Source organism: Coturnix japonica, chromosome 4 (assembly GCF_054131305.1).
Source record: "Coturnix japonica strain WE chromosome 4, WE-NBRP24, whole genome shotgun sequence".
Classification (NCBI taxonomy): Eukaryota; Metazoa; Chordata; class Aves; order Galliformes; family Phasianidae; genus Coturnix; species Coturnix japonica.
In genome coordinates, this window is record NC_140666.1 from 21,560,444 (window position 1) to 21,585,320 (window position 24,877).

Here is a 24,877-nt window from a genome sequence, read left to right on the forward strand (position 1 = left end):
ATGAACCAGCTAAGCAAAAAGCATTTTCATTCAAAGCAATTTGTCTGGTACTACTGTTATTGGCAGAGACTGCTTTCTATTCACTGTGCTTGCATAACGCTATTCCTAGAATGTGCAAGTAGACTTTATCTTGATATCTTAAGTGGTGATATACAATGGAGAGTATACACAACTGATGTGATTAGAGGAGGTAGAGCTTTAATTTAAGTGAATGAAAGGTTGAAGTGTACAACACACCTTCACTGCATGTGCAGACTCCTGCTGCACTCTGTCCCACATAGAAAATATGCATGTTCATTTTGTCAGGGTGTTCTTACTGATTTCAGTTGTTTTGAAATAGAGAAGTTTCAGCACGTTCCAGTAAAACTAACAGCAACTACATTGCATGATGGTAAGCACTACTCCTTCCTTATTCAGCGTGGAAAAAGGTCACTACGTAAGTTTATTTAACATGTAATGTAAACTAAGAAATATTTGGTCCTATGAAAACTTCCCTTCCTACTTCAGGAAAAGGTAAGTAGCTTCAGTAATTGATTTCAGCAAGCGGATTAACTCATTCATAAAGAGGAAAGTGAAAATCAAGGTGCTTCCACTGAACTATCAGTCCATTTCCATTATGTGGAGAAACTGATTAAGATACGTAACTGTTCCCCATGCAGAGCCACAGAAGATCCTATTATGGCCCAAATGGGAATCACATTAGGTTTCACTCAGGATTCCTTTGATTTGTTTGCAGTTTAATATATGCCAGAAGACATCTCAAGATACAGCTTCCACTGTATATCTTTAATTAAGACCCTTAAAGGCCAAAAGCAAAGCCCTCAACAAGTGACAAGCTGTGTGAGGGTCCAAGCCTTAACGTTACGAAACAGTCTTGTGCATGACTAACCAAGACACATCCATGGAATTCTGAAGGCCAGCATCCATTTCTCCCTGCATTTAGAGACCCAGCTTTCATAACTGGAAAGAGGCACAAGCAGTTCTCAAACTCAAAATAGTAACAAATAACCAATACTGTGAAAAAATCCTCGAGAAAAACAAGAAACTAAACATGACCATCATTTACAAATCAAGACTATTAAACTGTAACTAATTAGAACCTACATACACATGAATTTATATACACTATAATCTCCAAAAGACAAACTCCAGCAAAGCTTAGAGACTTTCCATTCAAGTTACTTCAAATAAAACAAACTAAAAACTACAAGTGACACTCGTCCTACCAGCATGCTTTCCACATCTGAACTACTGTTTTCATTCTTATATTTTGAGTCAAACTGTAAGCAAAACAGTACACAATGAAAATAAAGTAATGCAGAAATTACTGACAAAGTTGACAAAAGTGGTTGAGAAAGGGTTGATAAAAACTGAATACACACTAAAAATAAAGGTCTTAAATGTGAAAGTTTTTCCCCCACCTTCAATATAAGTCAATATGGAGTCATCAACTGAGTCACGAAGAGTAGCACAACTCAATAACCCATCTAGTTAAAGAATATGGACTGATTAGCTTCCACAATTGCAGCTCGTGCTCACTTCTCTATAAGATGGTAAAAAATATAAACCTTCCAGAAAAAGACTCCACTTATAAGTAGAGTGAACTGGTTTATAAAACACCGAGTTATTTAAGCATAAGCACTCACACACCCTAATGAAAGCATAAAACAAATAAGCACCTTTTCAGTGAAGTTACCTAGGAAATCACACCACGCACAGATGACACCATCTCCCATCTCATTCATTCTCTCATTCTGAACCAGGACCTTTCTCAGACTGCCAGCTGCTTGTTGCATGCTTCATCCAACATCGGCATCAGCCTGTACAGGAGAACGCCGTGTGGTCCATGCCTTACTCATTAAGTTGAGCAGATAAGAGAGTGACATTCTGTTACCTTGTAGCTCATTACACTGTATATACTACACAGCCTGGAACAAACATTGTGTGATTTCTGCACTTAAGATCTGCATGATGAGTTTGACTAACAACTATTTTAGTCAGGACACCAAAGCAGCCTGAACACATCCCACCACATCCATCCTGTTGAGGTCAGGAAATCTCACACAAGGCCCCAGAACAACATTCACAAAGAGACTGTGTGTTTCATGCATACTGCCGGAACGTTAATTCCAGCGCTTCTGACAATCAGAAGAGTAAAATGCTGATCTTACTTGATAAGGATCAGCATTTGTTCAGCATTGTCACAGTCATGGGAAATTCAAGGACATCAGAACACTAAAGAATTAGGAAACCAAAGTGTCAGCGGGACCTATGCACACTGGGAACAGAGGTGTGTCTCTGTTTCCCACCCCCCAAGAGCCTTCAGGTCATGAGCTAATCTTATCTCACCGTGGAGAGGTACACCCCCAGAAGACTCATGCTAAAAGGAAGGCTGCAGCACCAAGCAGTGTTCAGACCCACAATCCCACCATCTCCTCCACCATTTTATTCTCTTCATCTCTCTGAGGTCAGCCCAGCACAGCCTCTTTTCAAGACCCCACAGATTCCTACTAGTTCCACACAGATCTCTGCTTTGGCACTTTTCTGAAAGGGAAAAAGAAAAGAGCCATATGTATGCACACAGGCCTATCTGTCTTCAATCCCTACCTCCTAAAACCATTAAGTCCCACAGGTAGGACTTCCCTACACCTTCCTTTGGAGTAAAAAGAGGGGAATGTTACAGGAGACAGTTGAGGCTGAGCAGCACTTCAAGAAGCATCAAAAGCAGCACCACAGGCAATGTGAGGACAAGCAGTTCTAGCAACCTGCAGGCACTGACCGCACACTGGTATCACTTACACCTGGGTACACACCTGGGCATCAAGGAGGGAGAATAAGAAAAGGAGTGCACTATGGCTGTGCTTCAGCTTTGGAAGGGCAAGTGAGATGTCTACGGAGTCTCACCGTAAAGGAATGCACTTCAAAGGTGAATCCGTGACAAGATTTTGTCAGCTCTAGCTACAAAATGAGTGTACTCGTAGTACAGCCGCACCTCCTACCACGCCACGAGCTTTTACCAAGCGAGATATCACCAGAGATCAGAACTGCCTTCCAAGCAAGCTTTACAAAGTCAGCCCCGGAGGAGCGCGCTGTGAGAACCTCGAAGCAGAGTCAGGCTGAAGCGGGCGGCGTTACGGAGCAGAAGGTGCCGGCGGAACGGAGCGGATCGCCCCAGGGAGCCCCTCTCTCTGCTCGGGGCCTTTGGCGGCGGCACGGCACCACGGCACCGCCGAGCCGTCACCTCCCGCTCGTGCCATCCGCACATCGCCGCCGCCTCCAGGTGCGCCCTCCCAGCAGCGCGGCGGGGCCCTTCTCCTCCTTTGTCCCAGCGCAGCCCCCGGCTCAGCCCGCACAAAACCCGCCCGTCGCCCTCACCCCACGAGCACTCCGATCCCCGGCCCGGCGCGCTCCGACGGCTCCGCGCTCCCACGCGGGACGAGAGAAGCGTCCGAGAACGGCAGCCCCGGCACCCGAGGGGAGCCCGGCGGCACCGCGCTGCTCTGCCCGCCCGGTCGGTGCCGGCACCCGCGGCCCCAGGAGCCCACCCGCCCTCGAGGCCCCAAAAAGAGCTGAGCAGGCGCGCGCCCCGCACTTACCGCCGCCGCCGCCTCCCGCGGCCCCCAGCAGCCCAGCAGCAGCACCAGCACACACCCCACGGCCGGGCCGCGGCTCGGCCACCGCCGCTCCATCCTCCCACCCGCTCAGGAGCTCCCGGAGCGGCCCTGCGACGCGGGCATACCCGGCGGGGCAGCGCGGCTCCCGCAGGCGTCTCCCGCCGGCCGCCCCGACGCCAGCGCCCGCCCCTCTGCCGCGCTCGCCCGCTTCTCCCGGCTCAAGTCCTCCCGGGACTACTTTGCCCCGCAATATTCATCCGCACCCCGCGGCGGGCGCGTGGCGTGCGTGTGCGGGCAGAGCCGGGTGCCGGCTCTCTCTGCGGGGCAGCACCTCCCCGTCACGGCCCTTCCCCCGGGCTCCGGGCTTTGGGCGGCTGCGAAGGGCTCTGACCCGCCTCTCCCCGCCTCGCAGCCCCACGGAGCGGGCACGGCCGCAGGACCCCGCACTATTTTCTGCGGCGGAGGCGGCGCGGGGTGCAGGGGGTGGCGCTGCCGTCGCGGTGGCGGGGCGCACCTCGGAGGGGCGGTGCGCTCGTCCCGTGCCGCTACCCTGCCCTGCCCGGCCCGGCCCTGCCTTCCCCTCCCCTCAGGTGCTTCGCCTCCGTTCAGACTCTCAAACTTTCTCCGTGTGTGCTGGAGCTGCTCCCGGTGGCGGTCCTGCCCTTTCACCGAGCCGCCCGAGACATGGGCCCGGCCCCGGGGCGCGCAGGGTGAGTGTTGAGGCGCTGCCCCCATTCCCCCCTCCCGCCCCCGGCCCCGCTTGACGCCGCGCTCTCCTTTTGCCTCCCCGCAGGGCGCTGCTGCTGCTGCCGGTGCTGCTGCTGAGCCTGCACGCCGAGCCGGTGAGCGCGGTAAGTGCTGCCCCGCGCCCCCGCTTGGCCCCGCTCTCATAGCGCGGAGTTACGACGGGACTCGGGCTCCCTTCGCCCCTTGGACCCCTCGCGGTGTGGGGGGATCCCGGCACGACGCCGAACTCGCGTTTAGATCCCGCGTAACGCACAGAAGCGGTGACTTTACGATCTGTCAGTCTGACAACTTTATGGCGTCAACACACATTTTCCTCCCGCTGTTCCCGATTAACGTTGAAGCAGATTAGCGGGGGATCGCGAGCTTCCCACGCCTTCGCGGTGTCGGTTCTGTCGGTGCCGTGGCTGGGCTGGGAGCATCGTGCACGGTCAGCCCGAGAGCCGCGCGGTCCTTCGGGGCGATCTCTTTGTTACATTGTGATGTTAATAGGGATCGTACAATGCTCTCCAGTCCTTGTGGTCCTGGCTTTACCACGCACTGCCTGCGAGGAATCAATGGAAGCCGTTCGTATAACGTGCCCTACGAGTGTTTATTTAAATCCAACTTCTAACAAGCTTCTAACAAAAACAGTTGAAAACTTGAGCTCTTGCTTTCTGAGCCAATGTTTTCCCAGTGTTTTTGCTACTCTTTTGATTAAAGTTGTAAGGACTGAGAACTTTCTTGTACCGCTGAGAAGGAATCTTTTGAAGAGTCTTGAATAGCAGAGGGGGTTATGGCTTTTAGGAACGTAAAGGACTTGTTTTTACCTTGTGCTTTTCCTAACGCCTTGGGCTGGTAGGATTTCACCCTCCTGATCAGGTGGTAGCTACAGGCTCTAATCTTCCCAAAGATTAAGAGATTAGACAGCATGCACAACTGTGAGAGTTTCTTTTATAAGTTGGTTTGTGTGTTTGTTTTTTTTTCCTTCAACAAAACCAACAACTGTTCTCCTGGGTGTTCCTCTGCAGTGGGATCTATGTGGAAACGCAGCAGGTATTTTCAAAGCTGTTTGAATCAAATGCAGCGAACGTGTTTTGCAGTCATTTGTATGAATCTGTGCGGTGCATGAGTGAAATTTGTCCTGATTGGTGCAGAAGTGACCAGCAACAGCGTTTGAAACTGTTCCAGTTTCGCCGTATAACCATTAGGAAGCACATCTCAGGATTTGGTTTGTTTTTCTTTTATTTGCAGTTTCTTGACAAGTTTCATTGTGTATGAAGGGACTTTGTCAAGGGAAATCTACCAAAGCGAGAACAACATCTATGTGCCATTTCTGAGTCTTTCTGGCATTTTCTGTTGGAGTTAGAAAAGCAAACAAAATCTTTGGCTTTGTGTGAGCAGTCTGAAAGTATGAAAGAACCAGAACCAGGCTCACCAAATAATTTTAGCGCTTTATATGTCTGAGCAGTTAAGATACTTAATTACTCTTATTAAAAATCTGTCAGTCATGCTCAACAGGAAAGAAAGAGAACTTTTGGTCATCTTTTCAGGTACAGTGGGTAACTGACTTTCTGGTGTTGCCAAATGAAAACAAAATCCAATGCAACAAGAAACCAGTTACACTTAACACCTTCCAGCACAAAGTAAACCATGAAGAGAAAACATAAGCCTGTTTTTGCAGTAAGCAGAACTTTTTTTCCAAAAAGTGAGAATCTCTGTAGGATTCCTGAGTAGTTCTCTGCTATATCATTTGAGTGTTGTGGAATACAACGTTAATAGATGAATAAAGATAGTAGCTTTCTCCAAGCTATTAGAAATGGTCAGCAGCTGAAGCACTCCTTGTTGAATGTGGTGTGACTTACAACTGTTTCCTTTTCCTTCAGTTGATCTGATTTCAGTAATGAAACTTCATAAATACTGCAGCAATTTGCTGAGTGTTCTTCTGGAACATTATGACCAATAGGCAGTGGCCAGCATCTTCAATAAAGCTGTACCAAAGATGGCTTTAGCTCAGAAGTCTCTATTACAAGTGCATGTATGTAGGAACAGGATTTAAAAGCATACTGTAGCAGAACTGCTAAGTTACAGCTTGAAGCAGAGACTGAGCACCTGGTGGGAGGCAGGGCCAGCCCAGGGGAGCTCAGCTCTGTGCAGTGCACCTGGGTGACCAGAAGACATGGTGCCAGGGTCCACCCCTTCCTAGACCCCATTTATGGAGTGGAGGTGAGGGTATCATAAATGTAAGGTGGGGTGTGGTTGCAATGGTCAGTGATGGTCTCCTGCAGTGGAATCTGAGATTCTCATCCTTTTGCAAAGCTCTCACAGAAGTTTCCTCTTACCAGTAATTGCAGCAGTCGTTCTGTGTCTGTTTGGAAGTATACTTGGCATAGAGGTGAGATAACTCCTTATTTATATTCTTTTTCTTACTCTTAAGCTAGTTGAATGCACCTGGAATGTGTGCTGTTATTGATGTGGTAGCCAAAGGAGCTAATATGATCCTCTTTTTGTCAGGGAGGTACTTCTGGAACTTTCAGATAAGTTATCTTTTATTTTATTAATCTTTTATTTTATGAGTTTAGGCTTCATTTGCTTTTGCTGCTCTTTCAAATCTTTTTTTGTGTCTTTGATAATGAATGTGCAGATTAAGTAGAGATAGCTCTTTTTCTGCTGCATAACATCTTGTTCTGCAGTACATCAAGCCCATTTGGAAGTATCCAAGTAAGATAAATAAAAACTGTTGAGTCAAACCAGTTCTGAGCAGTTTGCTCAGTTTTGAATGACTGAAGCTCAGCTAGTTTACAGTAAGTTAGTAGCCCAAGTCATCCTGTTTTTCTTCTCCTAACATACTCGAGGTTTTCTGTGTGATTTTCATCTATGATACAAATATTTCTTAACATATTTGCACTTAATGTGTTCTGCTTAAGTGAACCAAGCTGATTATTTTTAGTGGACTTATGCCAAAGATAAATTCTGGCCTAGAGATCTGTGTGAGTAGAAAATGGGTATTTAAAAACAGAGATGTAACTCTCATCACTCCACTTTCCACAGTAAAGTTTCTGGAAATATGTTCTTATCCATTAAAGTCCGTTTTAAAGTGTGTTGTTGTTCCTGTTTCTCTACCATTTTGATCAGCATTCATAGATACGCGAGCCTCCTGTTGTTTGACTTTCTACAGCTATAATTACTTTACAAGCCTTGAGTTTTGTAAAGAAACCAGTAATGTCTGTAATATATTTGCTTGTGTAAGGAAGAGGTCTACAGAATTAAAGAAATTGTGAGGAGGTTGTGTTTATTTTTTAATATCTTGTAAGACTCAGGATTTACTTACGAAGTAAAGCAGCCTCTTATCGATAAGAGGGTATAAGTGTAGAGGCACTTATTTGGCAAAGATTTTGTATTGCATTGAGCATGACCTCTGCAAAATAACCAATTTCCTAATAACAATATATCTTCAATTTCTGTTTCTAAAGGGGGAAAAAGAAGTGATAATTTGTTTTATGTGAAGTATATTAGTATGTGAAGCAGATATCATACTGTTAAATGTCTAACCTTTGCCAAGATATGTCAGATTTGGTGGAAAACTCTCTCCAGGTGAGTAGGGGTTTGATACCGAACTCCTTCCTAATTCTTCTTCCTGAGGTAACTGTAGTAATGAGCTGATGCTTACAGATGTTATGAGAATGCTACAGCTTACCAGAAGTTGTGACAGTAAAAGGGTGGTGGCTTTGTCAGAGTTGCTGAAATACTTGATCTGCTCTTTTCCTTCCAAAGTGGGTTTGTGTGCCTCTCTGTGGATGGCAGTTTTGAATTAACTAATTGCCTAAACAGCATCTGTAGGGAGATTAGTACCACTTGTGTCTTGGCTTAAATGTTATTATAGTGACTGAGAGAAAATTAAGAACTTTTAAGGATCTTTCGTGAATAATTTTCAAGTTCTCTGAGAATCCATTCTCAAATACTGGATGGCTTTGACCAGAAGTAAAGTTAAGTCTTGTATGTTGTTACCTGTGGAAGGAATTGTTCTAACAAAGGAATTGGAATGAGACAGAGGCTCTTCTAAGAGAGTATTTGTGAAATGCAGTTGAACTCAGTTTTGTCTTGTTATTGACTGTAGCTTTAAGTAATATTAGAGGAAGGCAAGTCAGTGAGACAGGAGATCAGCAACTGACGTGATTCAATTTTTCTTTTTCTCAAAATATCCCTATGAAGAGCCTTACTCTCCTGAGAAGACTGTAGGCTGAACTTGATATCTCTTTCAGTTTCCTTGTCTAAGAGAAAGAGCAGGTAAGTTGTTGTTTACTACCCGGTGCTTGCAAAAATGGTCTTTGGAGGTCTGGCCAAGAAAACTGAAAATGCTTGAAGAAATCAAACAATCTGTTCCTGTGTTTTTTGCACAGATTTCCTGCAGGTCAGATTTTTTCTTTTCCTTTCAGTGATGGCCACTTCCAGATTTATATGGAAGTTGTGTTACTACAGTTTCTGGTGACTGTACACAACAAAATCATAGAAGGTGTTGACATCAATGATATTACTTGTGTTCAATGTCATATTTTCAGAATAGCTTCTTTTCACAGGTCTGAGATAACCAAAAGAGGCAAAACTAACATAAAATCAAAGATCTGCTCCCCTGAACTCTTTATTAAATTTTTTTTCCACAGTTCCTGCTGGTCAGAGGAAACTGAACTCACCCTCTGATTCTACTCTTCTTCCAGACAGGTCCATAGCTGTAGTAATCCCTATGGACTGTGCAAGCTTGCCACCTTCTTGTTGCTTCTGCAGGATTTTGTTTGTCTTTAGTTGAGTCAACCTCGCTGGACCACTGAACCAGCACCATCCAGTTCACGTGGTCTGTACTCATTTGGTTCCCTTGATACTGAGAGGATCAGCTCTGTGAAATAGGTTGGTCTGATCTGTTTCAGTCTGTGGAGGTGTCAGTGGCTGCTATATTCCTCATCTGCTTGATGATTCACTCACTGGTCTGCTTACTTCTCAGCAGGAACCTCTATACTTTCTATCACTAGCCCTAGCCTCACTGTGCTCTTATGTTCTCCTCTGTGTCTTCATAGTCTTGAGATGCTGCCAGTATGTTTCCTGGCATTAATCTTGCAGATTTTTCTGATGCCTCACTCAGTAGCAGTGAGAACATGTCAACACCTGTTACCTAGGAATCTCTGTTGTACAAATCTGTTTGAGGGCTGTGCCTTATGTTTGTGACTTTTCCCATTATCAGTAGAAACAAACCATCTTCAACAGTTAGCAAGACCTTGGTCTGACATATAACATGGGTAAAACCATCTAAGTATTGCATCTAGGCTAATTGTGAACTGCCAGAAAAGGTAACATATTAGCAAGGTTTCTGTAAGAAACGAGTTGTATTTCCCTTTCCCATTGGTTTGCATATTTGTTGTGTCCCCTTTTCCATACAAGCAGCTGGAGAGAGGAAAAATGTGGTGTAGAAAAAATAAATAAAATATGAAATTGCAGTTAAGGAATAGGCTTATGAATATTATTATGCTTATTAAAAGAACTTCGAATACTTGTTACTGTAACCAAGTTAAATTAATTAACACAAGGATTAATTACATGACTTTCTCAAGGAGGTTTAATAGCTGTAACTGTTCACATCATATTGATTACAATATTGCCATGAAGGGGTGTACAGAAATCATTTGCTCTGTACAATACATACGTTTTGAGAACAGTTTAGAATCCCTGCAACTGCTGTAGTGTGAACTCATCAAAACAATAGGAAGGTGAATCATTGCGTTTTACTTTGATGATTAAACCTGCTCACCCAGCAGGGTGTAACAGCTAAAAGAACGTAGCCTGCAGGAGCAGCAGCATTTGGCAAAAAGCAAGCTTGTAAAATTAAGAATTCATAGAAGTCTTCAGACTTTTCCATAAAAGGAGCCTGTAGGCTTTCAGTTTCAGCCCTCCATGTGAGACTGTAGACTATCAACAAGGCGTGTTTGAAGGGGTTGAAAAGTTGGAGCATTATCTGCAAAATTAATATATCTTTGTAAACACTTTCTACATGAACTGCAGCGTAAGTGAAGTGTGGATTCAGCTGGAAAGTGTAGCTGGCAAGTCCTGCTTTGCACAGTGTGTAGTGCTTTGTACAGAGTGCGATGACTTTTTATTGTAAGAAAGGATTAAAGCGTGGTGAGTCTCCATCTCCCAGTCGCGACAGCAATGGGCTGTAGTTAGCTGTGGGTGCTGAAAGCGAGCTGCTTACTTTCCTGCTTGCTTTTGAAATATACATGCTTTTTACTTTGGTTTGCTAGGGAAATAGGTGAAGAGACGAAGCTCTCTAAACATGCAGTAATAGAGGTGAAGTATTCTAGTTACCAAAGTAAATGCTGGATCCTAAGCCTGCTTTTACCACAAGTAGGTACCAAGAATATTCTTTAAATGCCAGAGAGCTTTTGAAGCTAAATGTGTCGGTGACCATAAACAGAATACTTTAGCTGTTCTCTCCAAGGTAGTGATTATATGGTTTTCTCTCTGGTACTCTTAACAAGATTAATCTCTGTGAATCTATAATCTTGTTAGTGTTAAACTAAAATCTGACTAGATAATTAGAGTGAACTCCAAACTGTGGTTGGACCTAATACCTCTTAGTGGTACAATTTCTATGTTAATGTGTTGGCCCTGAAGCATGTGGAATGTTGAGAGCCCTCAGTGGGGTGTCTGGGAACTGAGGGCCTTCTTGTCTCGAGTAAGCTGCAGAAAATTACCTGAGCTTGTGGGAAGGCTCTACAGAGATGAAGTGGGCTGCAGAACTGTGGACTAGAATGAGTTCAGAAATGGAAGTGTTGGTAACAGTTAAAATATTTGTCTGTTTTATCCTTTTTCTAGAGTTCATGTATCACAGACATGCATTTGACTTTGTTTTCCCTTACATAAGTACAAAGTAAAATATCATAGTCTTAACTTCCAAATACTTAAGTGCTTGTTCTGTTACTTTATTGTCTTTCAGTCATGATTCTGAGCACTTTGCAGGTGTCTTTCAGCTGTGCCTACCCTAATTGTTCTGTAGCAGTTTACATGGTAGTACTTCTGCCTCCCACGTGTGAATGCAGTTTTGCCCTAGCACGGATGGCAAATCAGTAATAGGGCTGAATTGTGATTCCTTCTTCTCTGCTTATCCACTGGATGAGGACAGATGTTCCAGCCGGGAAATGCAAATAGCTTTTTGCATAATGATCCCGGTCTGTTAGGTAGCATAGTTCTTTGAACTGTCAGACCATAATTGGCAGTGTTTTGTGTGCCCTAGGGCCCTCTGCAAATGGAAGGCTTGCACAGCCTGTCTTTGGAGTGCTGGAAGGGTTGCATTTCTAAGCAGTACTGCATGGAAATGTATGAAATTGATTGTGGTTGTTTAGGAAACACTGTCCACTTCAATTTTCTTCTATGAACTAGTATGGTAGTGTGAATTTTCCAGGGTCCAGTTGGATTTTATCTTTCAGCTTCACACAAGCCAGCCAAGTTCTGTGTGTGGTTCAGAGAGGAGCGGCACATTAGAAAGTAGCCTTATCTCAGCTGTAGTCTGGCTGTGGCAGAGCAGACTTAATGAATGTTTTTATCAGATTTTCAGTGTTACGATGACTCTTCAACTCTTTTCAGGGATACTTTATGGAACAGCAAACTGAACTGTTGGCCAAGTATTTTGGATAGAAGTAAACGAATACTACATTAAAAACACATGAAAAGGTGATGTGATTTGTGAATGATGGGTGTTCTTCCCCTCAAACGTAAATCTAGTATTGAAAGCAGTAAGTGCTGAACAGATTTCAGGAAATTTTGTTTTAAAAAATAAATGAAAAATTGAGTAATAAGAATTAAATAATTTTCATGCTAAGTTGTTCTGAACAGCAGGATTCTGTTATTGGCTTTAACTCTTGAGGTGTTTTTTATTTTACTTTCTTGTTACCTTCTAGCTATGAAACAAGAGAAAAGTGATTTATTTATTTTAATTGCTTTCATTATGCTACTGTCCAGATCTCAGTTGACTGTTTTGTGACAGAAGGCTGTTAGCCCACTGATGTTGTTTGCATTGTTTATTGCTGTTTTTACCGGGAATTAATTTTGCTGAGATAGTTATAGATGTATTCTCTGTACTCTAAGCGTTCTGTGCTTAAGAATGACTGAACAGAATCATCCCAGCACTGAGATGAGCACTAGTAATTCCCGTTAAAGAAATTCCAGTGAGAAAGCTATTTCCCTCCTCTTCATTCCGGTGCTGTGAGCTCACACACAGGAGGGCAGAGGGGTACCGGCTTTTGGCTCTGAATTCCTTTGAGGGAGGAATGTGCAGTGAGACACAGGTACGGGCTAGCTCCACCACATGCTTGTTTGCAGGGGCCCTTCTGCAGCCCAGCAGCACACACATCTCTGTTCTGCAGTGCTTCCTTAGCTGTGTGTTTTTGTAATGAAAGGGTGACAGTGCTGTTAATCTTTATGAAGAATGTTGCAAGTTTCTTTTCAGGTAATGGAAACTGCTCCTTTTTTTCTTTGTTATAGATGGGTAGTGAAAGATGTATTATAAGATCCTTAAAAATTGGATGCAGATATTAAAAGGGTAGATAAAAAAAAAAAATAAAAATCACTACCACCAAAACAACAAGCACTTAACTGTTCTGTGATGTTGTCTGTGCTCCTGTTCTTATAGTGACAACTGTGCCTGCATCTTACCTAGAACCTCACTGAGGGCCTTGTTGAGCTGATTGCACTCTGCTCCTTTTGAAGTTTTATTCATTGTCTGGCATGAGCGATCATTATTTCCTCATGTATTGAGTGTCTGCATGTCCTATATTGGATTATTTAGGTATTACCTGCCTCTGTGTCAAAGGAACACAAAGTATACCTAGAAGAAGTTGCAGAAGAGAAGTCAGCAAGTTTATTGTAGAGCTGCCACGGAAAAGTAATTCTAATTCTAAATGATAAAAACTGAGAGAAACAAAACCATCTGAAAAGCATCAGTTTCATAGCATTCAAGTCAGGTGCTTGATTTTTGTTTTTATTTTTTTAATTTTTTATTTTATTTTTTTAGGGAACTATTATGCAACATCTGGATGTTTGCCTTCAGCAGCACTGGGAGGTGGGGGAACTGTTTCCTTGTGACTGCATTATCTCAGATCTGTCAGCTGTGGGACTTCTTGGATCTTTGTGTGAAGCAGTTGGCATTGGTGCTGTTGAGGTTAGGATCTCTGGCAGACTGGACAGAAAGAGCAGGAAAAAAAAAATCATTTCTCTGGCCTACAGAGTCTGCTGTGTTATATCATATTTGATACACAATGAACATGGTTAAGTGTTGAGAACAAAGTTCAGCTTTTAAAAAGACATTGATTGATGATGTTCTTTTTAAGTATTTTTAAGTGGCTTTGGATGCACTGGTGTCTGTAGGAGGAGAAAGGCTGTTAAAATAGAGTGAGGAAGCACAGCAGGGCAGCCTGCTGGGGAGGTGCCTGAAATCCTGTTCAGTATTGCTGTTACCAGACAGGAGACTGTCCATGGACCACAGATGGGAGCATGTGTATGACAGGGAGGACAGTTTTATTGACAGCTCCTCAGCAGCCCCGTTACATTCCTTGTGGTTTGGTGCAAGTGTCTACAACTCCACCATAGCAAATGCAAGGTGTTTTCTTCAGTGTGAGGCAAGGAATGTTTCTGTAGCTGATCTAAACTGAAATGTTAGACCACTTATACCTTGAGATAAATACCTTGAGATAACTTACTCATCCACCCTTTGTTTGCCTATTGTGCCTCTGTGCCAGCCTGCATACTTAAAAGTAATCAACTAAATTCCTTTTGTGTTTTCATTATCGCTTTCTGTACCATTAGCAAAGGTCTTAAACCCTAAATTCATTCAGACAAAAAGTCTTTTTAGGTCCTTCTTGGGTTAGTATATTTGACTGAAATTTGATACTGGTTAATTTAGCTTTGTTTGCCACGTATCCATGCTGTATAAGCTGCTGTGTCAGGGCAACCTTGGAAAATTTGGAATGAAATACTTTTGAATTTGTTGCTCGTAGATAAGTGAACACTTGTGTAGCCTTTTGTTTGGTTTCCTATGGAATTTAATTTACAAACTTTGCTGGAAAATAACCTTTGGCCCTTATTAATGTATTCTGTACCACAGGAATCTGTGGGGTGTCAGGATGTGCAATGTACCACTCCTGCGCTACAGTTTGAAGTTATTTGTCTCCAGGAGGGATTGATTCTAGGAAGCTGACGTTTGGATCAGTTCATAGGTTGAACTCGGCTCTGGCTGTATTTCTCCCACTGCAGCTCTAGGTCTCGCATCCATCCTAGCCCGTGTGATTTATAAGGGATTGTAGATAGTTGTGACTTGTGGTTAAGAGAAGGAGATGTAACATTTATCAGAAGTCTCAAGCATGTAATTTTGTTGAGATTTTACATTTTTAAAGACGCTCTCCAGGCAATGATTTTTTTATTAACTGTGTTAAAAACTTGTGAGGCTTAAATATAAGTATGTACTTTAAAAAAGTTCTGAAATGTCACCATGGGAAGTTGTTAGTTTTTCTCATTTTTATTACTGCTCTTGCAATAGTAGCACCTGTGAACTTTAGTCACCAGGTATGACTCTATTGTACTCTAACATGTGAAGTCAGAATTGAAATACTCCAAAAGATCCGCAGTCTTCCAGATGCATACAAAGCTTTGCAGAATTGCACTGCTGCTGTCCAGGGCACTGTATACACATTGCTTTCTTGAATACTCAGTCTGATCTCCTGCCTCTTAAAACTCAGATAATGCCTGAACTAAGTGTTTCACCTGAGTGTAGATGTGAAGGTTCAGGCATGATTTTAATTTACAGTCCCATACTGCAGTGTGAAGATGCTGAGGAAGATCCTAAGAACATCTGTCACTTCTTCACAAACTGTTCTTTCTCCTCAGTCTTATACCGTAGCAGCAGCAGGGCCTGTGAGCTCAGAGTGCAGCTGGGCTTTGTGTGGTTGGGTGTAAATAGAGACCATAAATAAGGAACCTTTCTGCAACAGCATTTTATTGTTAAGCAGATTGTTGGTGTGACAGCTCAGATCATAAATCTTTTGAGTCAATGATCAGTTATCCAGAGGGATCATTCTCTCCTCTTCCTTGCAGCATCAGAAGTACTTATCTTCTGGAAGACATGAAATTACTTCATATCTTCAGGAGAAATGTTCCTGTGTGCAGCCAGGAAAAAAAAAATACAGGAAACCTGCTGAAGCCAGAAAATATATCTCAGTGTACACTCTGGGGACAATACACATGTCTCTAACAAATAGAGAAACTAATTAGGGTCATAATGCTTGAGAAAGATTAAGATTAAATTGTCCAAAGCTATTATACTTGATGGAAGTAAAAATGTGTGTGGGTGTCTGTTTATATACAGCTATTGCTTAGTTTTGACTTATTGGAAATTTCAAGTGGTAATAAGAGCAGTATGAAATAGTTCTTGGTGTATATTTGACAACCTCTCCAGATTAATTATTCAAAATCTCATATGAAATGTCTGGAAGAAAGTTGGAGGAGAGGATATTTATCCAATCTAGTTTTGAGGTAATTTGTTCATTTACCTGATGCGTGACTCTGAGAATGACTATTACCAACCAGAGCCCTTCTTATGGTCAAAATAAAAGAATCTTAAGAAGGTAAGTTGGAGTATGAAGGCCAGGGGGCCAGAACCATAAATGCCTGCCTCTGACACAAAGATGTTATCGCAAACACTCCTGTAAGCTGGCATGTGGATGGGCAGAATGTGAAAGATCCACAGAAAAGGGAGAATGGTCATAGCATGGTACAGCTGTTTTCTTTTTTCCTTGCAGTAATGCACGGGGAGCTCTTAAGGATTTCATCTGTGTAAATTATTTCTGTGGGTTCTGTTTTGGAATATGCAGCTTCTTCACATACTATCAGAATGGAATGAGGGTTCTATATGGTTTCTCAGGTAGAAGAACCTAATATAGCAATTTCAGGTAACAAATAGATGAAGTGAGTGTCTTGTCGCTGTGGACTGCAGCATGCCAGATCTTCGTGGTGTTACTGTTCTGTTTTGCAGCCTGCCAACAGATGTTGCACAGCATCTTTGGATGGGCAGAACAATACATGACTTTCCTTGAAACAACAGGGAATTTTAAGGTCAAGTCTAATTGTTTGTGTTGAAATATGACCAGGACACAGTGTCTAGTAACCCAAATAACTCTGGTTTCCTAATGGCCACCAGGTGCCAGAACCTTAGTTGATTTTTTTTTATTTCATCTGAAACAAAGGCTATTATACTCTATTAGCTGAGAATAGGGGAGAGAGAAGTGCTGCCTGCACATTCCCAGTCCTGTCTTTTCTGCCACTGTTTTCTGTGGAAGCTTCTTACGACAATGTTGTTGTTCTGTGGTGGAGATTTCTGATGGGTTAGGTGCTAAAAGCTGCAGCTTTTCCATGAGGTACATACACTGTTGTATGTCAAGGCAAGGGTTACAGTGATTATTGTCATAAAGTAAATCTAAACACGTCTATCTGAAGTACTTGTAAAAATATTTGATCACTCTCACAAGAATAAATTAATGGTCAGTCTTCAAACTATGAGGACTTGTACTCAGTGATAAATTCAGAAGTAGATTTTAAGCCAGAACTAATGAGAAATCATCTTGCTTTTAGTAATTTGAAGGAGAGATTTAGGACTTTCCTCTCTCTTTTTTTTTTTTTTTTTAAACCTTTAAGAAAACAATCAAATACTCGGTTGTGTTTAAGAGTATTAGTGCTTCATGAAGTCTTCTGAAGTAGTTGTAGCAGTATTTGATTGTAGTTGTAGTAGTATCTGATCAGTCTGTATTTGTTGGCCTTGCAAGGAAGATGTATAAACAGCAATGCTCCTCTCTGGTCTGATTGATTCTGTTATCCCAGTGTACTGTTGTGTGACACCTGCACTCAGGAAGCTGATAAACACAAGCTTCAGGTTTCAAGTCCGTAAGAATATCTTAATAATTATTACTAATTATGTTCATTTTCCTCCCCTCTTAGATTTGTTAATGGTTCTGTTACATGCCACCAAGAGAATAGGACCAGCCTTGTTGAAGTTTGTGAACTGGAGAGCTTGAAATGTTTTTCTTTTAAAAGTCTTTTTTCAGAAGGAGAATTGTAGTGCCACAGTGCATTGTTCTTGCTTCTGGTATTTCTATAGCACCAAAATATGCGCAAAGTAGAAAGCCAGAAATATTTCAGGCATAGCTTCATGGTGTTTTGTTAAGAAGTGTTGTGCTGATTTAGCACCAAGCTGCCCTTGGCTGTAAAGAAAACAAAACTCTTCTTCTGTACCCTCCTTCTTGTATGTTGTGTGAACAGAAGCTAATGCGAATCTTTTACTCCTAAAACTAGACATGAGCACTGTTCAAAAGGAGGATGAGCAGTGACTGCAAACTCCTTTAGTAAGCCCTCAAGCAGATGATCCGTTTTTTTCAGCCATACAGTAAGTACAGGAACTGACCACATGTCATCCAGTGAAGTAAGTAGCAACTTTGATCGCTCTTAAAAATAAATAAATAATCACCTTAACTTCCTTATGGTATGCCATGCATCTTTGTTAATCAGTATTGGAGGGTCATACCAAAACCAGAGCTTGCAATTCTTTCCTCTTTAGTGGCAAGTAGGACCAAATACACAGAAAAGGCTTTGGGTATTGTAGACAGTAATGAGCCTGTGAAGAGTCATCCTACCACCTGCTGAACCACAGGATATTGCATTCCAGCTCTTGTGCAACATCAGTGCTGTGAATTGTCTGCCTGAACTCAGTGGGACAGGCCATAAGTAGAAAGAGGAAATTATTCCTAATGTTTGTTTGGAAGTTTTCTCATCCTGCGTTTATGACTACTGTACATTTGACTTAAGAAGTCAAAGTTCAGCAGTAGTGGTAAGGTTTCTAGCAATTCTGTTCTTATGGCGGGGTTGGGGGGGGTGGGGGGCAAAATGAATTTCTTAAGGAGAGGCATCTACTTATCTATTATCATTCTTCTCATGCATGAGCTTGATTGTGCAGGTCTGGAGTGCATAGGAAAAGCTTGTTCTGGGGAATGTGTTGAAAATCATATAGCCCTTGTGTGGAGAGGAAAGTAAGGTTAATTTCTCAGTGGATGATCAGAAGAGAGGCTGCCTTTACAGTGAATGTATGGAGAGGTGTAATGGAAATGGTAAAGCCATTTTATTTGCTTTTACTACAAATGCCACTACGGGATGTTAGCAAGAACTGTAACCTTAAAGCTGTGCAAATGAGTTAGTTATTCCACAAATGCTGAGGTATATTAATGAGCAGACTGAGTCTTTTTTCTCTTTCCAGCTGAATTATAGCTCACTCCACTGAAAGCCTTTTTTTGAGTGACCTTTTCCCTCCCTCAAAACAAGTATTAGACAGGGCCAAGGCCACGAATCCAGACAGTCTCCGCATCCTCCTTAAGGAACATCATCAAACAGTGCATGGAAAAGATGATCTTAGATATGGAAGCTGTGAACTTGTAACTTGTACCATAATGGTTTCAATGGCTTGAATTGCTTCCTTTTCCTTTTCCTTTTCCTTTTCCTTTTCCTTTTCCTTTTCCTTTTCCTTTTCCTTTTCCTTTTCCTTTTCCTTTTCCTTTTCCTTTTCCTTTTCCTTTTCCTTTTCCTTTTCCTTTTCCTTTTCCTTTTCCTTTTCCTTTTCCTTTTCCTTTTCCTTTTCCTTTTCCTTTTCCTTTTCCTTTTCCTTTTCCTTTCCTTTCCTTTTTCCCTTGCTTATTGAACTCAAAAGGTTTGGGTGGTTTGAGGATGGGAAGAATTTAAGACTGGATTCCTCCTTGGCTGTCAATTTATATCCAGGAGGTCTTTGGTTAGTGGTAACTGAAATCTGCTTGCCTTGTAGAAGCATTTGTAATGGTGAGATGCTGACAATGAAATCGCATAATTAATGAAGAAGCTTGAGCCAAAAGCTGGGTGTGTCAAAGGCAAAAAATATTCTGATTGCTGAGGTAACAGATTCCCAATAGTGCTGGAAACTTCTGAGATGAGAGAAAATTCTAACAGATTTGTCTTGTTACTGCTGAATACTCAGGGCTCTTCAGTGTTAAATTTATGAATTTATGTGATGGAGGAATGTTAAAAACTGATCTTTTTTTCTGCTGTTCCAAATTAGTGCGTGCATTTGCTGAAAGGTGTAGGTGATGGGTTTTGTTCAGAAACATAGTTTAACACAGGTATATGAAAAGCTGAATGTTTTCTGTATCTGGCTGTTACTGTTTCTGTGTATTCTAACAGTTCTTACAGAGCACAAAATCAGAGAGGGATAGTTTACAATATCTAAACTGTGAGCTGGCTACCTCTGTCTATTTTGGGGTTTTGCTGACCTACACTAACAGCAGACTCATCTGTTTGCTATGTTGCTTAGGCAAATTTATCTCTTAACAGATCTGTGCTAAATTTAAAGGGGCTAGGTATAGCTCTGGGAAGTTGTTCAGGTGAAAAGACATCAGTCTTCATATTAATGGAAGACTGATCTCAAGTGAGTTTAAATGACCCGTTACATCTCAGTACTGTTTATAACGAGCATAACTGTTGTCCTGTATAGAGAAAGTATCTTAGGCTAGCAGAAATTTTTGTTGAGAATTTGAGGATTCTTAGAGATGAACGTTTCAATGCAGAGGCACTGTTAAAAAGGTCTAAAACCAGCATGTTAAATCTGCTGGTATGCAGTCATTCAATCTGTGGTCAAGGATGTTGTAAGGGTCAAAAAGTCCAAACATCTGCTTGTTTTCTTACACTTCTAGTTTCAATTGCTTGACTTCTTGTGCTGTGTTCAAACTAGGAAGGATTCACAGAACGTCTCGTTCCTGTATTCTAGCTGTGGAGCTAGATGGGGAGAGTTTGTGATTTAAAGGGGCCTGGAATGTCTTCTCTGTTTAAAATGTCACAGATGATACTGCTATCTTGAACTGTCTCCTTCAAACAGCTCAAGCACACTGTTCAAATTCCTCACTGAAGAAACAAAAAGCAATTCTAGCAGATGTCCGTGCCTGACAAAACTCTATTTACTGCCCTTTACAGAGACCCAATAGATTTGTTTAAGGAAAGAAAGGATACATGTACAAATGAAGGCAAAATTGTCCTAATCAGAATGTGGGTGGTTGGGAAATGAATAACCTTATTCTGTGAATGAATGGGAATTGCTGTGGTATAGTTTCCTTAGATAATATCCTCCCAGATGTTTTCTCATCATTGTTTGCATCTGATCAGTTCCTGTTGTCTGAAAACTCATTTGTTTCTCATTGTTGACAGAAGAGGAATCTTTGAAGATGGTCTGCTTCAAGATAAATAGCCTTGAGTTGTAATAAAAGTGCCAAGCTGGAGTCTAAAGAGTCAGAGTTTTGCTTGTAGAAGAGATGTGCAACTGTGAGTTGATTTTTAACTCCTCTCTGTAGCTGTCAATGGGAATAGAGTTGTAAGTGATGGGAAAACAATTGGCTTTGACAAATTACATGATTTTTCTTAACATGCTTTAGGCTCCAAATATCGGCAGATGCTGTGTATGGAGGGATGTTTTGCCAGGACAAGTCTACATCATGCTTGTGCTGACACTGACTTATCAGTTGCTCTTAAGTCTTACATTCTGTCTGTATGTTGATTTTTATGGTGACATTCTCTGAATTGAGAGGTGCTATTTCTGCTGGCATTCTGAAATCAGCCAGTATAAGAAGCGTTTGCAGAGACGAGGAAGGAATTACACTACTTATCTGAGGTATTTTTCTGCAGCAGAAACCAAACAGTTGTTGGTTTGTGGGGTTTTTTCTTTTAATACAGCCCAAGAATTTGGGCAGTGCTGAAGTTTATCTTCTATGACATAAAGCAGTACAGCAAAATCAAAGAGAGTGGGATGCTCTTCTGGTGGTGCCCCAGCAATGTGTTTGGAAGAGTGTATGTGCAGGATCAGGAGATTTTTACAAAGCGTGATTAAGATAACATTTATGCGAGTTGTGTCTAAGTGTCATGTCTTAGCGATTCCTTTACACTTATGTTCAGGAGAAGTTATCATTTGTCTTAAACATGTGCAAGTTCCCAGGAAGTGTGGGGTGGATTCCTTACTCAACTAGTTTTCCCTTCTGATAGTGGTGGTAATATAAGTGGTTGAAATGATGTGAAATCAGAGTTAGGACCCATGCTTCTTTTACTCTATCTGCTTCTAAGTTAATCACCTTTGCTAGCTATTGCTCTTCCATTGTTTATCTGTTTAGTGAAACTAATTATTTACTAGCCTTCGAACGACAAGAAGCTGAAATATCTGGACTAGCTCATAGGGACAGACTTCTGAAATCTTTCTGTCACTTGTACTGGGTACCTTCACCCCAAATGGGGCTGGATTGCATCAGGTCCTCTTAATTGTAACCAAAACCCTTGTTTCAAAACAAACCCATCCTCTGGTTTTCAGCTTCCTTTATTGTGATGACTTTGCTGGTGTTCTTATGTATGTTAATAGTAAAACTTAAAAATCAAAGCTTAATTCATTTGAAAAGGTCAATTTGAATCTTGTTAGTTGTTCCATTTTTTTTTCAACACATCTCACTGTGATTTATCAGTTTGTGTGTGAGAATGTTAAAGCAGACGAGAATGTTGAGCACTTTGCTAAAGTCATATTAAACATCCACTCATCCATCAAGAATATCATCTAATTGAAAAGGCTGTCAGGAAGATTAAGTATCACTGCCCCTTCAGAAATATGTACAGACTGCTGCTGATCATGTTCTTGTTCTTTATATGTGTGAAAATGGTTTCCAGAAGGATTTTTTCCTCTGGTGTGCCATGAATTGAGGTGAGGCTGGTTGGCATGTCCCCCATATCCTCTTTCTTGCCTTCAAAGGTAAGAGCAACATGTGATTTCTTTCAGACCTCAAGAACCCATCCTGGTCACCATTCAGAGATGATCAGGCCTGGCTTTGCAATGACATAAGCCAGTTCTGTCCCTGCTTATGGGCACATTTGTCATGTCCCATAAACTTACAGATGTTCATCTTGCTTAAATGTTTCCTATCCTGATCCTCCTCCACAGTGGCAAGCCTTACAGATTGCAACTGGTATCTAAAATGTAGCGGATCTGTGAGTAGATTAAAGGTTAGTAGGGGGCTAAAATGTTGGCTGTAGAAATGTAGTTGCGAAATGAATGAACATTACTATTCTTTTGTGTTAGTTTTAAAAGGACCTAATGTGACCTTTGAAACATCTGCTCATAAAGACAGGGTGTTAAGTAGAACTATAGGCCAGAGCACTTTGTTCCTAAAATGACATTTTTGGAACTTTCATTAAAAGGACAGGCTGTTCCTTCCTTTGAGAGAGGCCTCTTCCAAACTGTACTGACATGTTACATTCCTCTCCCACCCTGCTGCTGTTCTCCTGCCATATGCTCAGTCAGAAGGATTATTTGCTTATAGGCTTGACAATAACAAGAAAGGTACTCAAATGATGAAAGTTTACTAGTATGTACAAAAGTGTTTAGTCTTGTCTTAACATCCAACAGCTGAGGCAAGGAAGTTTATCAGTCTCAGTGTAATTATTTACTGTTTTATGATGGTGATTTTGATGGTCTAGTAGGTAATAGTTTCCAGGAAAATGACTTTTCCACCATATGCAGTCCTCGTGTTAAAATTCTGTGTGGAAAGAACAGCATATGTAGTCTAGTGGCTCTAGTCTTGGGCAAGCATCAATAGTTCCTCCACACCATAGTCTAGTCTTGTGAGACCACTAGATCAAAGTAGATAGATGCAGTGCCTGCTGCCTCAGATAGCATGGTGAGCTCATGGTAGTGCAGTGAAGGTTTAGTGCAGCAACCTAGGTGCTCCTAGGTGCTTTTTCCAGTGTCGCAGCATCACAAAATCGTAGTGGTTGGATGGGACCTTCAGAGATCGAGTTCAAACCCCCCTGCCAAAGCAGGTTCCCTACACCAGGTTGCACAGGTAAGTGTCCAGGCAAGTCTTGAATATCCCAACAACCCCCCTGGGCAGCCTGTACCAGTGCTCCGTCACCCTCACGGTAAAGAAGTTCTTGTGCACATTCGTGTGGAATTTCCTATGTTCCAGTTTCTATATGTTTTCCCCTGGTCATGTCTTCACACGCTGCTGAAAAGATTCTGGCCTCACCACTTTGCCCCCCACACCTCAGATATTTATAAACCTGGATCAGGTCCCCTCTCATTCTTTTTTCCTCAAGGCTAAACAGCCTTTCTTCATAGGGGAGATGCTCCAGGCCACCCACCTTCTGTTCCCTTCTCTAAATAGCTGTTAGTGCTGTTTGAAATGAAATGGTATTTTTTTTCTTAGTACAAGAAGAAAGTAATTCTGATACAGGTGAAGTATAACTGATTTTGAGAGCTGACCTTTCTAGAGCTAGAGCAGGAGGTGAGTGGGAAATCCCATGTGCCAGGGAACAGCAGTGAGACAAGTACAAGAACAAATGTTGGGGCAGGAAAGGACTTCTGTTCCGTCATCACTAGTTTGAGATTAAAAGGAAGCAAGGAACTGAGAGGACTAATCTTTGTTATAATGGAATATGTTTGCAGAGAGATTTTCCAGTATTTTATGCTCAGCAAGATACAACTTATGCTCGGTCTCTGGATAAAATGGCATTTGGCCATGCCCGAGGAGGACATTGGGATAACAAGCCCAATCTTGCCTCTGTTGGAGTCAACCAGAAGTTTCCATTGACTTCAGTGAATGCAGTATGCTCAAGTATTTGCAAGTCTTCAGTGAGGTTATAAAGGTGAGGAATAAAGGTTATTGAATCAAGCCCTAAATCTGGCCTATACAGGTGCAGAAGCCCCTCAAAAAAACCTGCTCATACTTGTGTTGACTGAGCAGAGTAAAGGGACCAAGTCTCCTAGAGCTGTGGCAGTGAAGCTGCTCCTAATATTACAGCAGCTGTGTTTTGTCCCTTACTTTTGAGAGCTAACCTAGCTCCAGTTTCTAGTTGCATCAGGCTGAGACAAGCCTGGATGAACGTGATTTCTTCAGTTTCGTAGCTCTTTAAACATTGTTGTAAATGAACTACCAAATAAATTTTATCCTTTCAAAATCTTTTCCTTGTCTTTTGTTTCTTAAGTTTCAGATAGAGGCAGGAAGAATTACAGAGTGCAGGTTGGTGTGTTTTGGGTGGGAAAGGTGGAAAGAATAGTTCAGTGTACATTCACACTCCCCCCCCCGCCTTCATGATACCAACTTTCCAATCACTTCATGTCAGGACAAAGACATAATGATTTCAACTAAAGCTATATTAGTAATTTTCCTGAAGCAAATGAGTAAGATGCAGAAGCTTTAACCTCAGAGCACTGTACAAACAAAGAGGGCCCCTCAAACAAACATGCTTTTATGTCTGGCGCTGCTGAAACTAGATAGTGCTGTGTGTCTTATCTCGTAGGTGATACGGGGCAGAGATACTCAGTAGGTTGCTGCCAGCAGGATGCTCTCAGGAACTGAAGAATTGTACAGTTCTTTCCCACTGCTGCCTGGTATGCAACCTTCGGAGCATAATGC

The 24,877-nt window shown here is 42.1% G+C and overlaps 2 protein-coding genes across 2 annotated transcripts in view; one reads left to right on the forward strand and one right to left on the reverse strand.

The window, feature by feature from the left end:
• The window catches only part of COL4A5 (collagen type IV alpha 5 chain), a 72,794-nt gene extending 68,726 nt beyond the window's left edge, over positions 1–4,068 (reverse strand). Inside the window, exon 1 of the mRNA XM_085546244.1 lies at positions 3,597–4,068. Coding sequence (XP_085402370.1) covers positions 3,597–3,689 — 93 coding nt within the window. The 5' untranslated portion in view covers positions 3,690–4,068. The remainder of the gene's footprint in view (positions 1–3,596) is intronic.
• Positions 4,069–4,105: 37 nt separating this feature from the next.
• Positions 4,106–24,877, forward strand: part of COL4A6 (collagen type IV alpha 6 chain) — a 111,419-nt gene continuing 90,647 nt past the window's right edge. Inside the window, exons 1-2 of the mRNA XM_015860480.3 lie at positions 4,106–4,324; positions 4,408–4,465. Coding sequence (XP_015715966.2) covers positions 4,299–4,324; positions 4,408–4,465 — 84 coding nt within the window. The 5' untranslated portion in view covers positions 4,106–4,298. The remainder of the gene's footprint in view (positions 4,325–4,407; positions 4,466–24,877) is intronic.